This window comes from Penicillium riverlandense (genome assembly GCF_028828495.1).
Source record: "Penicillium riverlandense strain IBT 135883 chromosome Unknown utg000001l_segment0_segment0, whole genome shotgun sequence".
NCBI lineage: Eukaryota > Fungi > Ascomycota > Eurotiomycetes > Eurotiales > Aspergillaceae > Penicillium > Penicillium riverlandense.
In genome coordinates, this window is record NW_026643194.1 from 3271105 (window position 1) to 3287120 (window position 16016).

Consider the following 16016-nt stretch of genomic DNA (forward strand, 5'->3'; position numbering starts at 1 on the left):
CAATCCATGGATCTCGTCCGGGGAAGGTTTTGGTCTAGCCCCTGAACCGTGGGGGAAATCGTAGTGAGGAAGGGGCCGCTGATGTCACTCCGGCATGCTGGAGAGAAAGGGCCAGCTCATCCTTCTTCTTCCTCATCCTTATCATCATCCTCATCACCATCTGCCTAACCTTTCTGCTCACCTCGGTCGATCCAGCAGGGGTTCCATCATGTCTACCCGACTGCTACGCCTGGGCATCCTCGGCGCATCCGATGCCGTCCCAACCACCTACCTCCCCGTTCTACACACCCTCCAGAAGCAATATCATCTAACCATCATCTACGATCCGAACAGCCATCATGCCGAGGCTTGCAAGGCCAAATTCAACATCGCACAGACCACAACAGACATCCAAGAAGTCCTCCACCACCCAGACGTAGACCTGATCCTCAACCTGCTGCCAACAGAATATCACGAGAAATACACCGTGGCCGCCCTGGAAGCCGGCAAGCACGTCATGGTCGAGGTGCCGCTGTGTATGAGCATCCATGGCCTGCGTCGCATCCGCGACGCCATCAAGAAAGGCCAGGCGGTGCGGACTCACGGCGAGGGCGATGGCGATGGCGGCAACGTCGGCAAGCCCAAGATATTCATGGGATGCGTGCGTCGGTATGCGCCAGTCGTGGAGGATGTGTTTAAAAAGGAGCTTGCCAGTTTGGGACGCGTGTACTACGCGCGTTGTCGCAATATCGCCGGTCCCATGAATATAGTCGCCAGCGTGCTTAACGGCACCTCCGATACAAATGGAAACAACGGCACCGATGAAACCAGCACACACAGCACCGCCGAATTCCACTCCACCCTCTCCGAAATGTTCGGCCTCCCCGAAGACCTAACCCCAGACCGCGTCGCCTTCTGCCGCTGGCTGGGCACGCTGGGCTGCCACGATCTCTCCCTGATGCGCGAGACACTGGGGTTCCCGAACGCTGTATCCAGTGTCTCCATCACAGACCCGTTTTACTCGGCTATCTTCCACTACACGGACACGAGACATGACGGCCACCCGTTCACGCTGCTGTATGAAGCAGGCGTGGATACCGTCCCGCGCTGCGACGCCCACTTGACGGTATACGGGGAGCGCAGGTCGGTTAGTTTGCAGTATGATTTCCCGTGCCCTGGGGAGAGTATTGGGCAGGGGCGGGCGGTGCGTGTTGTTGTTGAGGAGAGCGTGGATGGGGATGGAGATGAGGCTGTGAATGGGAATGGGAATGGATGTGCGAATGTGACTGGAGCTGGAGTCAGCAATGGCAGCACCAGCACCGGGGCGGCTCGACCTCGAGTTAAGAGGACGGAAACAGTCAGCTCCTGTGAAGAGGCATACGCGAGCGAATTCACGGCGCTGCACGCCTACCTGGTCGACGATGTCCCTGCGAAGACATCCGCCGACGACGCCTTGCTGGATCTGAGAATGCTGTACATGATCTTCGATCATTACGACCGGCAATGCGGAACGATTCGCACCCCCCTGGGTTAAAGAAACCCTCGGTCGAGGTGGAGCTGTAGGCAAAAGGAAGAGAGAGAATGTCAGGAATGGCATTCCTGCGCAGCCACGATAGATGGATGGATGGCATTGTACCAACAGTTTTCTGGGATTTGAAAGGAAAGGACCAGCAAGGGAAGGAAAAGAATTTGCTTCTACGGACTCATCATACACGGCTAGCAAATCAGCGTGATTATCATCCTTTTTTTAAGACTCTTTTCATTCAATCATTTTTTATGCACAGGCAAGGTAAGAACTCGTACACACATACCCGCGAAGCCATCATCGCTTTCCCTTCTTCTTATTCTTCTTCGAGTTTCCACCACCGCCTCCACCTCCAGCAGACGGCTTCGCAGCCGCGGCAGCAGACAAGTCCTCAGCTTTCTCCGAAACAACACCACCCTGCGTCCGCTCTGCGGCGCGCTGCTTGCCCTTCCGTCCCTTGGGGCGGTAGGACGAGCGATCGCGCAGAGGCAACCAGCGCTCCGGGTCAGGCTTCTTGGCAGGGTCGTAGTCCTTGGGCAGACGGGATTTGCGGACGCGTTTGGACGCGCGACCTTCCTTGTCCGCTGCGGCGCGTTTGCGGGCTCCTGCGAATGCGGCGGCCGCAGCGGCAGCAGACGAGGCGGAGGGCGCAATGCCGGCGGATTCCAGGGTGGAGACGTCGATGTCGCCGATTAGGTCGGCCACGGCGGGGAGGCGGTCCAGTTGCGACTCCACCTGTGAGTAGTCTAGCGTTGCCTGCGAGGCGACGTAGCCGGCGATGGCGACGCGATCGCTGGGGTCTTGCTTGTGCAGTGAGTGGAAGAGGTCGCCTGCGGTAGCCAGGTCGGCGCGGTCCTCGGAGTGCAGGAGGGATGCGGCGGCGGCGCGAAGGAGGGAGACGGGTGGCTCGGGCTTGGAGCGCCAGTAGGTAGCGGCCTGGGCGAGGGCGGAGCGGATCTGGACTTTGCGGCCCTCAAGCTGGTACAGAGATACAAGGACACTCAGCAGACCGGGGTTGAAACGGGCTTCTTGGTCTGCTTCGGCGATGGAGTCTTCAAGGCTGTGGAGCGAACGCTCCATCACGGCGATGGCGGAGGTGGTGTTGCCGGCACTGACGTAAAGCTGGACAACGGTGAGGAGCAGGCCCAGGTCCTTGGGCCGTCTCTCCAGCAAGGAAAGAATCTGCTTCAGGGCTGGAGCGCCGGTCTGGCCTTGGGCGTGGGCGGCGGCATTGTAGACGGAGAGGAGATTGGTGATGGCCGCGGTGGAAGGGTAGGGGCTGCGTGAGAGGGTCTTGGCTGTGGATCGGATCATGCCATCGTACTTCTGGACAAGTAGATCCGCCGCATGCGAATTGCCCACCAGAATATTGTTCTGGAACTCGAACGGCCGGTCGTTATTGATGGCATCCGGGGTGTCGTGAAGGGCCTTGTAGAGGATGTAAGGGTTGACTGTGGTCTGCCGCGCGAGGACAATGTTGTTCTGAGCGATTCGCTTTGTCGAGAGTTCCGAGACACTAGAAGCCAGGTAAGTATAATATCCTCCGCCATGAGTATCGATCTCAAACGTACTTGTCTACCGCAATTTCTTGGAGAACCGACTCGGCTTCTTCCGTCTTCCCTTGTCGGAGCAAAACATATAGATGCTGGATCGCAATTGGCACCAACTCAGCAGCCTTATCCTCCGGCGCAAGCTCCTCCGATGTCCGACAGATCTCTGTTTCGCGCAATTGGTCAGAGCCGTAGTTTGTATTTATCGGAGGAAAGCCTTACCTTTCGCCCGCTTGATGAGCAATTCCCCCGGCTTGAAATCCCCCTTGGCAATATTCGCGCAAGCAGCATTGTAAACCGTCTCAAAAGACTCCAGGTCTTCCCGTGAAAGACGGGCGTGTCGCGCAGATCCAGATTCTCCTTTCCAGTGCAATTGCGCATCGGTGGCCCACGAGTTGATACTCAAATCATTCGCCTCATTGCTGAACGTTTCCCGACCCTGCGACAGAGTATTGTAGATTTCCGCCGTGCGACGGAATTTCTCAGCACGGTAGCTCTGCGAGAATCAAAACGAGATTAGCGAATATCCCATGCACCTGAGGGCAAGTGTCACATACCACTTGCGCATCGAGATGACTAGCACCTCTACCGGCACCCGAGCGAGCCACCGCCTCGGCGGCCTCATCCAGCTTGCCACACTTGTATAAGGCATATGCATATTCCAAGCTCGCTCTCTCCTTCAGCGCATCACCTGCGGATGCAAATACCCGCAGCGAGTCTTCATACCGGTCGAGTTTGAGCAGGGCCACAGCTTTGACATGCTGCGCATTCAGATCGGTCTTGGACTTGGCAAGAGCGGCGTTGCAGGACCGGAGCACCTCTTCGTCGTCGTCAATGGTGGCCCGCTGCAGCAGCGAGGGCAGCGATTGCGCAGCCATGGCGGGGTAAGGGAGGAGGCGACAGTCGAGAGATTCTCAGTCCGCACGGACAGGCGGTACAAGATGGGTGAAAGGAGGAATGAATGTCCCTAACTCTCGGCCATGGGGTGGTGTCTTTGTGATAGCGAACACTACTGCTCCACTGTGCGTCTTCCCGATCGGGCAGTCTTGCGCAAGTGGCCGTGAGGTCTGCCGTATTCTGTCACGTGCCCTCGGGTTGTATTGACTGTAGTTCATCCCTATTGTCCTCCCTCACTCTCACATAGCTTGTATTTCTATCCGCTTGTAGCCACCCAAGTCAAAAGTATAACCGTTATGGTTTTTGGAGTACAGATCCTATCAAAATCATTGTCTCTAATAGTGATATAAAGGATCTGTCTCACTCACACCATAGCCTCTGTGCACGACAATCCGCCTGCGACGGCCATATCTCCATGATTATTCTGGATGGCTGCTATTATCACGCTCTTTCTATCCAATTCGGGCCTCTTAAGTCTCTCAACATTTCCAATTAAACACCGGACTCGATCGGGTTGAAGACTGAGTCTCGCCAAGAGCGGCCCCTGTCTCCGAGCTGGCCTATCAGCAACTCTCTTGCCCCGCACCCACTGCCTTCAATATGTAGTTGGCCTTTTCCCTTGGCTTGTGTCGGCGCGCTGAAAGCCTCTTCAGGGGGGTTTGGAAATGCATTTTTCGGGTACGCACAAATGGACTGTTGCTTTAGTATATGAAGAGTACCAAGTGTGATGCCGTTGCTTGTCCTCCTAATCAACAGTTGAGGCTCACCATGCCTAATCCCGGCCGTCCTAGTCGGGACTGCTACAACTGCCGTCAACGACGTATCAAGGTACGCTGGTCCTATGGACCCATTCTTGTCAAATGATCGCTGCTTATTGGTCCGATAGTGCGACCTTAAGCGCCCTGCATGTGGTCAGTGCCTAAGGAAAGAGATACAATGCCAGGGCTATCGAGATGAGCTTGAAGCGCGTTTCCGCTTTGAGAATGTGTCATCTTTCACAGGGAAGAAGGGCAAAAATTATCAGAGAACGAAGATCAGTGGGCCGAGAGCGCAAGTATTGGGTGAGGGGTTCCCGCCAGAGGCTGATAGTGCTGGCCAAGCAACAAATGACGGGAAGGATTTGCGTGTCCTGTTCCCTTCGGATCACGCTGGACTGATAAACAGGGTAAGCACTTGAATATCTGAACTCAGCTATCACACACTCACTAACTACCCTTGGACAGCCAAGCATCAGCCTTCAATACCCACTAGCGGAGCGATGGGAAGCTCACAGTATGCCGTTGGTCATAAGCAAGATGTCATCCGATGTCTTAAACGGCCACCGTATATCTATCTACAATGCTATCCTCGACATGGTTTCAACATCCAACTCGGGGTCCACTCTGCACCAAGTCTGCGACGCTATTGGGCGCGTCTATATCACAAATACGACGACGCATGCCCTTGCTGCTAGGTCTTCCCAGGCACAGTCATACAGAAAGGCAATCCTTGCTCTAAATTCAGACCTTCGAGACCCTCGACTGTCCGAGGGTGACGAGACTTTAGTCTGCGTTTTTCTAATGAGCGTTTATGAGGTACGTAGTTAGTCGTTCAACTTATATAGATTGATTTCTGACCCAATTTCTTCATTTAGCTTCTTTCTGTTACTGATTTCAGCTTTGTTTTCAAGTCATCTGGATGGTGTATTCACACTCAAGGAATGGTGGCGTTGCTTTCTCGAAAAGCACCAAAATACTTAATGACCCAAGAGGGACGAGACCTTTTCCTAACGGTCTTTAATACTATAGTCAGTGTGATGTGTTTTATTAAATTCTTCACGTTGCCCCATATTGTGCTTTGCTATATTCTTCCTCTCTAACGCATGGCCGGATTAGCAATATCAAGCTCTTCTGACAGGACAAGACTATACCAAGGAGGCTTTGGTCTGGATACAACAGTTTTATGAGTGCGCTGCTCCGGCTGAATATAACATCCTTCGGGTCGCCATCTACTCCTACCACTGCACCCGAATATGCTTATTCGCCCAAGGACTGATCAACGCCGGTGACCCCGAGATGGCCCTCTCCAGTTACCCCTCGGTACTACAGGATATGAACACCGTTGAAACACAACGGTACCCTCTATCTGATGAAATATGTCCGCAAGACCATGTGATCGATCACCCACTCGGCCCATACACACTGTTTCCTACCTCACTCCGACATATCGGTGTTCTTGTATACCAAAGCACCTTTCGACTACAACTATCCTGCAAGGTACATTTGTTTCTACAGCATGCTCTTCGTGCCCGTGCCTGCACACCACAGCAACAAACCCAGATTTTCGACGCCCAGAAATCCTGTCTTGAAGAGTTCCAAGCCCTGACAAATCAAGTCCTGCACATGCTAGCCGCATTCTACCAGTTTGACTTTCTAACTTTGGGTCAAACAACGTCCAATGATCAGGCGGCTGTTTACAAAGTTGGTTTGTGGGATGCAATGCGCCTACTGTGGCCGTTGAGCATCATTTCCTTGTCTGCTCTTTCTTCAGACTGGCAGAGGGATTCTGCTGCCAAAATCCTTGATATATTACATACACAAGTGAGATACATATAACGCTCATGCAAAGATTCACTGCGAAGGATAGAGTTGTTTCGATTTTATCTGACGACGAAAAGACTCAGGGGCATTTTGGGATCAGCGATGAGGGGTTGTATCTATTAATCTTATCTTTTGAGCCTAGTCACTGAGCAACCCTATCGTAGAGCCTCATCCTTACACACGTATGGCTAGACAGAGCAGACTTCCTTAAATCTCCCTGGGCAGGCGATTTGGCGCTAGGTATATTAGCAGAAGATACTCCGTACGCCTCTAAACAGATCTACTGATCGAAGATCTACCTATCGGAACAAAACATAAGCAGGATGTGGCTGGGCCAACCTGCAGGTTTGATTCGGTCAACAGGAAATACGGCAGACTAGCTCCCAGCGCATTAAATGTCAATCTTGGACAATAATTCTAGCCCGGAAGAGTAGGATTGACAGGCAATACGGATGGCATGTCAGTATTCTAAATGCTATCCATAGCCTATGATTGCAACACGTGCTCTTATTTACAGGACGAAATGAGAAGACAAAATTGCATTGAGGAGCGATACTCAAGAGATCAGCAGTACCAAATTTTTGAATTACAGCCCCAGGAGGACCAAAACTGCCACCATGAACAGGACCAACAGATGCCCAAAGCCTATTTCTTGGAGCAGATTGGAACCGCTTGATTTCGGGATAGACATTCCATTCCCTCCGCCAATTCCCGGCATGCTCTCATTAAAATCCAGCTTCTTTGCAAACCTCATCACATTTTGTCCAAAGTCAAACACGGCAACCACGTTTTTCAGGAACGGGACACCGACTATGTTCAATGTGAGGCCATCGATCGAGATGCTTTCTGAAGTTGCAAGGCTTGACATACAGACACCTTTCGAAGTTTGATAGATAAGGTCTTGACCTTTGTGGAAGAAAGTCTGATTCCCAATTGTCAAGCCGAATTGTGGAGCCTTCGCGGAGCAGTCGACCATCCACACCTTTGACTTCGGATCATAGACCGCAGGAGGATCAAAAAGGGCATTTATGGGTTCCACGACCGCCGAAGGAAGATACGAGAGGGGGTTTCCAGAGTCAAAAAATGCTTGAAATGAGGTAGAGTTAACGGCCAGGTTGTTCGATGTCGAACCAAACGTGACATCGCTTATTGTGGTCGTCCAATATGACCGGACCTTTCTCCCAGATGTGAAACTGAGCGGAATCGCCTCTGTGGTCTCGACAGGAACCGTTGAAAATTGGGTACTGTGATTGACCGGCGGAAGACCGCTGAGGGTCAAGTAGCCTCCAAAGGCAGTGGAGGCATTTTGTGGAGTATGTTCCAGCGCAAGACTAAAATAGGGATCTATCGAGCCCTGCCGCTGCATTGTATACAATAAAGGGCTATACACCAAACGATCGAACCAGTATGTTGCGTTGGAAGTGTGATTCGCTGGGTGGGCCGAGGTAATTGAGGGATAAGACAGTCCAAGAAGCCCACTGTTGACCCTGTCACCCATGGGGTTGGACACATTTGCGATGCCGATCCTCTGTCCCTTGGCATAAATACCACCTAACTGAACGTCTTCGGATGCCATGAACCCGCTGGCAACACCTGCGCCGTACTTCACACCGAACATCTCGTGGGGAATAGACCGATACGACTCGGAGATGTCGTAGGTTTTGTTTGAGTAGAGGCAATCCTCCCGGGGTATCACCATGTCAGTCGCTTTGCTGACGCAGGTATAGCCGGATTGCATGACGTAGGTATCACTACTCCCGGTGTCGACTAGGAGGCGGAACATCTGATTCCCAATAACCACTGGAGCATCGAAGACACTACCAAACTCCGTAGCCACCAGATTAGATGTGATGCCGAAAGTTCGCCAAGTCGGAGAATGGCTGCTGGCTTTAGCGCATCCTAGTAAGCCAACAATGCTTGTGATAAGTAGTTGAAACACAGCCATGGAGATATCTCAATTATAGCAAAAGAAGGGCGCTCTAAATCGAAGAGACTGTATCATTCCGCTAGTATTTATAATGATTGATCAAGTGGCGGTTCTATTATTGCACTTTGTCCCCTAGCTTACGACTAAACCATGATGGGCATCCGCGAGGCTCGTATATTTTAGCTCCTTGGCGTTGTGGAGACTGCACCCTTAACGTCAGTCTTCTGGATGTTCTTATGAGCCACATTGCAAGGCTAATAGGATCGGATTGTAGATCCGGCATTCAGTTCTTTTCAAATTGGTTTCAGGCAGCACTTTAGATCCGCTTAATCTCTATTTGTCTTTCCAATTGGGCAAAATAGGTGCTCAGGCTACAACATCAGCGAAAAATGTTTTCCTTGTATCCTCTCGTGCCCCCGAGCAGAATGGGGCCAAAATATACGACGTCAGGCCCAATCGGACACATTGTATACATTTCTGTAGCAAGGTAAATCTTTTTATTGATAGGTTATTGCTCTAACGCGATGCATGAGCAGCTCCGTTTTATTTTTGGAAAGGAGGTAGTAGAAATGAGAAACAAACATCTTCGCTGAGAATTCTGATCCTGATCCAGTATTTATATATTTCTTATTTATCTTTTTCTATAATCCCCTGCTAAACGAGTATTGTTATCATTATCCATACACCGCGGATCTAATACCCAAGTTATCGTAGGGCCGTCCTACTTCTGCCTTTACTATCATACAGAAACCGTGCCTTGCGGCCGGATGAAAACGGCCAAAAGGAAAGATTTTGTTAAAACGTGATATGTCAGATGTTCTCGTTGTTCAATTTGTTGTAGGGCCGCCGTAGAGAGAGGAAAGGCTTAGGACAAGATTGTTAAGAGTGATCTGAATGTCTTTTGTTAGTAGACACAGCCGAGCCGAGAACTTGGCGCCCAATCTGCGGCGTGAGGCTGCCTAATCAATCTTGGTTCATTGTTTTGGAAACCAGCAGGATCTAGTGGGTAGCGCGCAATGAGGCTAACTGCCGCCGCTGCCACAAGTGGGGGCGACAGGTCGAAGCCTACAGATCGAGGAAATGTCAGCCGGAACCCCTTTTTCCACTCTGTGATGTGTCCACGTCCCCACTACATTGCTACGCTACCCCGAGGCCTTTTTGGACCATTTAGCACTGTCTGAAAACCTGAACTACTGCCACATACAAGATGCCAGCTAGCCGAAGGTCGCGTCGGAGCATGCCCAAGGTTCGAACAGGATGCGCTATTTGCAAGTATGTGGCCAAGTTTAAAAGCCCCAATATAAAACTGACGGCACAGGTCTCGACGAGTGAAATGCGATGAAGAGCGACCTAGTTGTCGACGATGCGTTAGCACCGGTCGGGATTGCCCAGGTTACACCGAAGAGCTTCGTCCAAGTGTTGCGATCAAGATATACAAGATTCCTTTCAAGGCCCCCGGCAGTCGACAGGACCGCGAACTACTTCACTTTTTCTGTTGTGAAACGGCAGGATGCCTTTCTCGGTTCTCCGACACGACACTCTGGACTCATCTCATTCTACAGCGCAGTCAACATCAGCCTGTTATTCGCAACGCTCTTGTCACGCTCAGTTCCTTGCACCGAGACTATTTGCGAGTTGGGTCAGCTTTACTTGAAGTGTCTTCCAAGAACATCAAGCTTATTCTCCGATCTCACAAACAATTATTGCATCTTCTTGGACGGGATGCCTCGCCGGAGGCGGCCCTTATCTGCAGTCTCATTTTTTACATATTTGAGTGTCTAATTGGCAACACGCAGCTAGCTATTTGGCATCTAGACCAGGGTCTAAAACTGCTACGACAGTGCTGCATGGACCAAACCCTTGACGCCGGGTCAGACACCACTTCGGCACAACTGGTGGCAGTCTTTACTCGTCTCGATATTCATGCGAGCATCTTTTCCTATGAGCGAATTCCTATCCTAGAGCTTACCTCAACTAAACAAGTTTCTGGCCTAGCTTCTGTGGTCCCAGAGCAATTTTCTAGTCTTACTGATGCTGAAGAAACCCTGGTTGTTCTGCAGAACTGGACAATGCGCCACCTAGTGCTTTATGTCGAATACAAACTAAAACCTCTGGACGAGGTACCAGCCAATATTCTACATGAGAGACTGCAGCTAGAGATCGAATTTCGACGATTAGAAGATGGAATCGCCAATGTTGGGTCTGATCCACACAAGGAGACTTTCACCGTCTCAGACGTACAACGCAAACTCCTACTCCAAAGTCAGACATCCACCTTTCATGGTGCGCTACTCGAAACTTTTCTGCTTCCATTTAGCCAGTCAGATACGTCAGTTCAGGCCTACTACAAATTTGAACTTGCTCTCAACCAAATCTCAAGCCTACTTTCTCTGTCCAACACGTCGAAAAATTCTGCAGCCTCAAACCGTGATTTTACACTGTCCACAAATATCATTGCAATGCTGTACTTTATTTGCATGAAGACCAGAAGTTGCCGTATACTGCACATGGCGCTTTCCTTGATGCAAGACTCTCTGTCTTCAGCACGCGATGGGCTTTGGGACGCACGAAAGGCGGCTGTGGTCATTCAAGCTATGCTATCGGATGGTGATAAGGATTCTGACGACCCGGAAATTGTCGCGAAGCTGGAGGACGTCGGTTCTGGAATTTTGGATGCTAGTAGTGGATTGGATGAAGTATTCCAGATGTTGAGGATTTCAGAAAGTCTAGATTCCAAAGATCCATTGAAGAAATGAATTCCAGCAATATAGAAATCAGTGTGCAGCCTTCCTGATTCCGCTTGAAGTCCAGTTTCCAAATCATTAGATGTGAAGCTCGTTTCTAACCGACGCAGGCAAATATACCACGGCCTTTGAGACCTGATGTGTCCTGTCAAGTCTCCTGCTTAGTTCGATCCAGTGCGATAAAACTGTTGCGATTGCAGCCCCCTCTTTCAAGGGCTACTCTATATACTATAGAGTACATACTATGTCCATAAATTGGATTTTGATGCTTCTAGAAGCCGTGGCCATTTGTTGCTGGGCCAGTGAACTTCTCCCGCATCCACTGTTGGCTCACGCGCTCGGCATCATTGGATTGGCGGCTCAAGCTGTCTCGTTCATTGCTCTCTCCATTTCATGGGCATTTAGACTCTCTTATCCATATGACCAATTTGACTCGTCGCAAACACACGCCTCAATTTCCTGGTATGAGGCTGTTGGATGGATCGTTTTCGAGAATGCTATATGTGCCATTGGCCAAGCATTGCTTCTGTCGTTGGTGACCCGAGGTTCAGGCTGGAAGGAAGAGATCAGCCTGAAGCCTAGCTTCTGCTATATGCCTAGATCATGTCATCTCGAGAGGTTTCTTCATAGCTGAACACACTTTTTTTTGGTTTAAAAATTGGACGGAAAGTACGATATAACACAAATCACCTTTACGTTGTCGAACTTAGGAAATCGGAAAATTAGTTCGTCTGGTTTCTGAGGTTAGATCATGTTCCTGCAGTGGTATCCAATCATTCCGCCACGCAGGCGACGAATAATGAAAGAAGGATCATCGATCGGCCACTCATTACCTGATATGTAATGTGGGAACATGGTAAAAATCAACAAGATAGAAGATGTCTGGCGTTCTGAGCATAAACCCGGTGTCTCTCCCATAATACAGAATATGTAGTAGGCGAAATCAACGCACAATGTCAAGAATTTCCAAATTTTAAAGCAGTTTAGAGCTGTACAAACTCTTTGTCCATGGTTCCACCATGCTGAGAATCCTGACACAATACAATTGAAAGTCAAGGCGCATTAATCTTCGCATTTTCCTTCTCAATCTTCGTGAAAATCTCCATGGTGTGATCCCAGACATCCTTGCTCGTTCCATGCCCGCGAACCTTCGCATAGCTTTTCCCTTTCGCTCCTACATCTCCTCTTTGCCCGACGGCATAGCAACCACCACCAGGCTCTCCTTGCGTGCTCTTGGCAACCTCAACCCCTCCAGCGGATTTATTGCCTGCTGTTCCCTTTGCAGGGTACCGTGACGTTGCAAGATACGTCATCACGTCGCCGCAGTCATCCGCAGAAGTCATGTAGAGGGATGCCAGGGGCTTCAAAATCCGCCAAAGAAACCTGAACCACGATGGAATTTCAGGCCCGTAAAATGCGGGCCCATCGACGAGGCCCGGATAAATATGAATCAGGCTGAGCTTCCCAGCATTCTTTTCCGCAAGCTCCTCAAACATGAAAGTTTTCATAAAGCTCGTGTGTTTTCGCACCGCAGTCAAACCGTACGTTGATGGTGGAGGGCAGCCGATCGGTGACTCGCCTGGTGAGGTACCGTCCTCAAATCCTCCGGCATAGATTGAAATGACATGTCCCGGCAGTGGAGAAGACGTCAGTAGTGGCAAGAGCTGAAGAATGAATCTGATTCGTGAGTAGTACACGGTCGAAATAAAGGCATCGAGGCCTTCACTCGTTTCTAAGAGCGCCGCGCGTCAACATGTAGATTCGCGGAAATTCTAGTGGCATATAGTAGTGACTTACTTGTTGGTTTCCCAAAAATCGGATAACAATGACTCATGTATAGCAAATCTATGCTCGGTGTGTTGTGTAAGGGGGCCTCAGTCTCTTGTCGAATGATCTCTGCGCATGATTTATCGACTTCACTGATAAGCGCGAGGTCCGTCGCCTGCACAAATCGCCAGTCGGAGCCTGGACTAGCACTTTTGCCCTGGTTGACAACATCTGCAGCACGCGAAGCGTTGCGACCGATTATGTAAACGCGAAGTTTAGAGCCATTACTAGCAAAGGCTTTGGCGAAGCTCTTGGCTACATACGAGCCAATTCCGGTTGTTCCTCCAACTAGACAAACGACCAAAGGTTGACCCTTAGGAAGCTCAGCCACAGCAGATCGAATGATTTTCAGGTTTGGCATTTTGACTGAAGGGTGAAAGACAACGAAGCAGAGAAACAAAGAGGGGAAGAAAGGCCCAAGGCGAGAACTATATACTCCCAAATCTCAATCACCCAGGACAGATTGATAAGGCGCTAGGACTCAAGCGGCGATGAGGTAAGGCCGCTGAATACGACATGAGGTTAGCGTCAGAGCCAATTCGGGAAATCCAACAGGCCGATCCACCACTTCCCGTTAAGCAAGTGTACAGCTTGAAATTAATAACTTACAAAGGATGAAATCGTCATTGAAAATATCCAAATTAGGGAATGACCTTAGTTATTAAGATTTTGCGTGGGTAATTCCGAAACCCGACCCTCAAACCCAGCGCGTCGGAGATTCAACAACCCGAATACCGTTCCACGAGGTCTGGTGAGACATTTGTGTGAACGAAATCGAAAGGAACTCACAAACCCTCACCTCTTTTGCCACTTTCTTTATTAGATTTGTTTTCAATCAAACAATAGATCGAAGCACGACCGGCACCTACAATGGGTACCCACTTAAAACCCATTTTTGCATAAAATTAAGGTCTTGGCGCTCATAAGTCTGCTTTATAGATTATGAACTATAACCGTAATTACATACCACAGTACTTTACTCTGATTCTCCATGGACAAGATGCGGAAACTGCTGTTTAATAACGCTGTCATGACGAGCGTCGCCGGAAATTGGGCGGTGATAAGAGCTCCAGAGCTAAACGCCACCTCTCTGCTTGGTGTAATGTCTGGCAGCCGACATATCTCCGGAAGCCAGAAACTCTGGATTGGTATTGAAGCCGGAAGATGTCGGCACGAGACAAGATCGAAAGCGAGTCACCCACTTCCTTCACTTCGGTCATTTTAGCTTCCAAAATTACAATACGTGAGTACCGAGGCTGAGATGGATATATTCCAATATGGGCATTAAAGACAAGTATATATCTTCCTCTCCCACCCCCCCCCCCCAAACAAAAAAAAAACCAAAGCCGGAGATGTGCAGGCGGACCTCGCGTCGATAAGAAAGCAACCTCTCTGCTAATACTACTCCTAGTGGGAGAGGATTTTGTGCATATTCAATTGAGATAATTTTGAACTGTATTATCTTAGTCAAGATGCGAGACCGCATTGAATTCGAGGCAAAGCTAGCATGTTCAGAATATGCCCCTGATCCGCATGATACTTTTCCAAATATAAACAGATTGCCTGGCATTCGAGCCTGGACCGCCTCGATACCCACCACAATGATTCGCACATGCCCCCATACCAGTAAGCCATAAGGAGCAATGCACGAGCATCTTTTTTATGCAGTAGGTATTTGAAGGAATGTGTCACTGCGTCCAAGAACCCAAGGTGCTTAGTCATTGTTGCCTGCGTGCATTTTATGGATAGCAGGCCGGATAGAACTGAGACGGCAGGATAGTATGGATTGTGATCGCAGGCGAGCGGCTTGTCCAGGCAGTATAGCTCAACGAACCCACTTGGTATTTTCTCCACTTCCAAGGAAGGAGGCTCCGTTCTTGTCATGGCGTACTCGTTTGCCATTGAATGAAAGATACTATCAGGCCGTAGAGGATCGGTGGCTTGCCAGAGAGCCATTTTGCCTTCAAGTAAACGGAGCCATGTCAGATCGGAGGAATCAGCAGGCTTGAGTGGCCATGCTTCTTCCGGAGTTGCTGCTTCAAGGGAAGCGAAACTAGCAATGCCTAACATAGCAGCGGAGGCCCAGAGAGAATCGCGGTCCTGAGGTCGAATTGGAAATGATAGTTTCTGATTGAGCAAGGCAGCCGCCCGCGACCAGTGATATGTTTCGGTCAAGGATCGCTTTACGTTATCCGACGAGTTGTTTAAGATTCGATCATGCATTGCCGTGATGACTTGAATTATGTGCATCAGAAACGGACTCTGTAAAAAATTAGTCTCGAGCACATCTAAATTTAAGTATAAATGACAAGCCTTACCTCAATCGCAATTTTGAGCACTTCAGTTGTGTGGAGTTCAGTAGATCGGGTAGTTGCAAATGTGTACGCTGTATGACTCTGGAACCGGCTGAGGCGCGTTAGATCTTCCCTACCCAGCTGGAAAGAACCACGTCCGTCTCCAACCAAAACCATGGGCTGCACAAATGTATGGAGGGGGTTGGCGTTGAAAACGATATGTCCAGCGGGGGTCTCCACGTGAATCTTATGTGTCTCCTCCCTCGCTAGTTGGAGGTCTGAGTCAATGGATAAATTGTAATTGCATGCGAGTCCAAACTGCACACACTTCTGGCATTGCGGTTTGGCTTCATCACACTTGACAGATTGATGTTAGATTCTGTTCGAGACGCTTGGTAATCGGAAAAAGCGTACCTTGACCCGACGAAGCTTACAATTTCGGCAGCCACGACGAGATTTGGAGTGTGTACGGCGTCTCCTCCCACCGTCTCCGAATTTGGATGGAATTTGCGACATTCTCACCCAGTCTCTATTCACATGGTTCAGTCTGTAGTAGGATGTGGCATGGGTAAATGAGACAAGAGATGTGATTATCGTGGCAAGGCCGCGAGTATCTTCCTAGTAGTGCCTCTACCGTCTTAGTGTTGGTAGGCGGAGGGGGCACTAGTACTGTAAGAACGGAGCCAATTAACCC

The 16016-nt window shown here is 49.9% G+C and overlaps 7 protein-coding genes across 7 annotated transcripts; 3 read left to right on the plus strand and 4 right to left on the minus strand.

Annotated features, from left to right (window-relative positions):
- Window positions 1–208: 208 nt before the first annotated feature.
- Window positions 209–1513, plus strand: N7474_001331 (Gfo/Idh/MocA family protein; the record flags this gene model as incomplete). The annotated part of the gene is made up of 1 exon (XM_057192746.1): window positions 209–1513. One exon carries the CDS (start codon window positions 209–211, stop codon window positions 1511–1513), a length of 1305 nt encoding a protein of 434 aa, XP_057057699.1.
- Window positions 1514–1801: 288 nt separating this feature from the next.
- Window positions 1802–3932, minus strand: N7474_001332 (signal recognition particle subunit SRP72; the record flags this gene model as incomplete). Its single annotated transcript, XM_057192747.1, has 4 exons — window positions 1802–3020; window positions 3076–3220; window positions 3277–3550; window positions 3612–3932. The coding sequence occupies 4 exons, from the start codon at window positions 3930–3932 to the stop codon at window positions 1802–1804; spliced, it is 1959 nt and encodes a 652-aa protein (XP_057057700.1).
- A 787-nt stretch (window positions 3933–4719) lies between these two features.
- Window positions 4720–6545, plus strand: N7474_001333 (Zn(II)2Cys6 transcription factor domain-containing protein; the record flags this gene model as incomplete). Its single annotated transcript, XM_057192748.1, has 4 exons — window positions 4720–4779; window positions 4838–5116; window positions 5175–5525; window positions 5826–6545. The coding sequence occupies 4 exons, from the start codon at window positions 4720–4722 to the stop codon at window positions 6543–6545; spliced, it is 1410 nt and encodes a 469-aa protein (XP_057057701.1).
- Window positions 6546–7116: 571 nt separating this feature from the next.
- N7474_001334 (pepsin-like aspartic protease) lies at window positions 7117–8475 on the minus strand (the record flags this gene model as incomplete). The annotated part of the gene is made up of 1 exon (XM_057192749.1): window positions 7117–8475. The coding sequence occupies one exon, from the start codon at window positions 8473–8475 to the stop codon at window positions 7117–7119; it is 1359 nt and encodes a 452-aa protein (XP_057057702.1).
- A 1189-nt stretch (window positions 8476–9664) lies between these two features.
- N7474_001335 (Zn(II)2Cys6 transcription factor) lies at window positions 9665–11213 on the plus strand (the record flags this gene model as incomplete). The annotated part of the gene is made up of 2 exons (XM_057192750.1): window positions 9665–9729; window positions 9776–11213. The coding sequence occupies 2 exons, from the start codon at window positions 9665–9667 to the stop codon at window positions 11211–11213; spliced, it is 1503 nt and encodes a 500-aa protein (XP_057057703.1).
- A 710-nt stretch (window positions 11214–11923) lies between these two features.
- Window positions 11924–13389, minus strand: N7474_001336 (uncharacterized protein; the record flags this gene model as incomplete). The annotated part of the gene is made up of 3 exons (XM_057192751.1): window positions 11924–11932; window positions 12350–12933; window positions 12999–13389. 3 exons carry the CDS (start codon window positions 13387–13389, stop codon window positions 11924–11926), a joined length of 984 nt encoding a protein of 327 aa, XP_057057704.1.
- Window positions 13390–14742: 1353 nt separating this feature from the next.
- Window positions 14743–15838, minus strand: N7474_001337 (Zn(II)2Cys6 transcription factor domain-containing protein; the record flags this gene model as incomplete). The annotated part of the gene is made up of 4 exons (XM_057192752.1): window positions 14743–14791; window positions 14863–15290; window positions 15347–15679; window positions 15737–15838. The coding sequence occupies 4 exons, from the start codon at window positions 15836–15838 to the stop codon at window positions 14743–14745; spliced, it is 912 nt and encodes a 303-aa protein (XP_057057705.1).
- Between the last annotated feature and the right edge of the window lie 178 nt (window positions 15839–16016).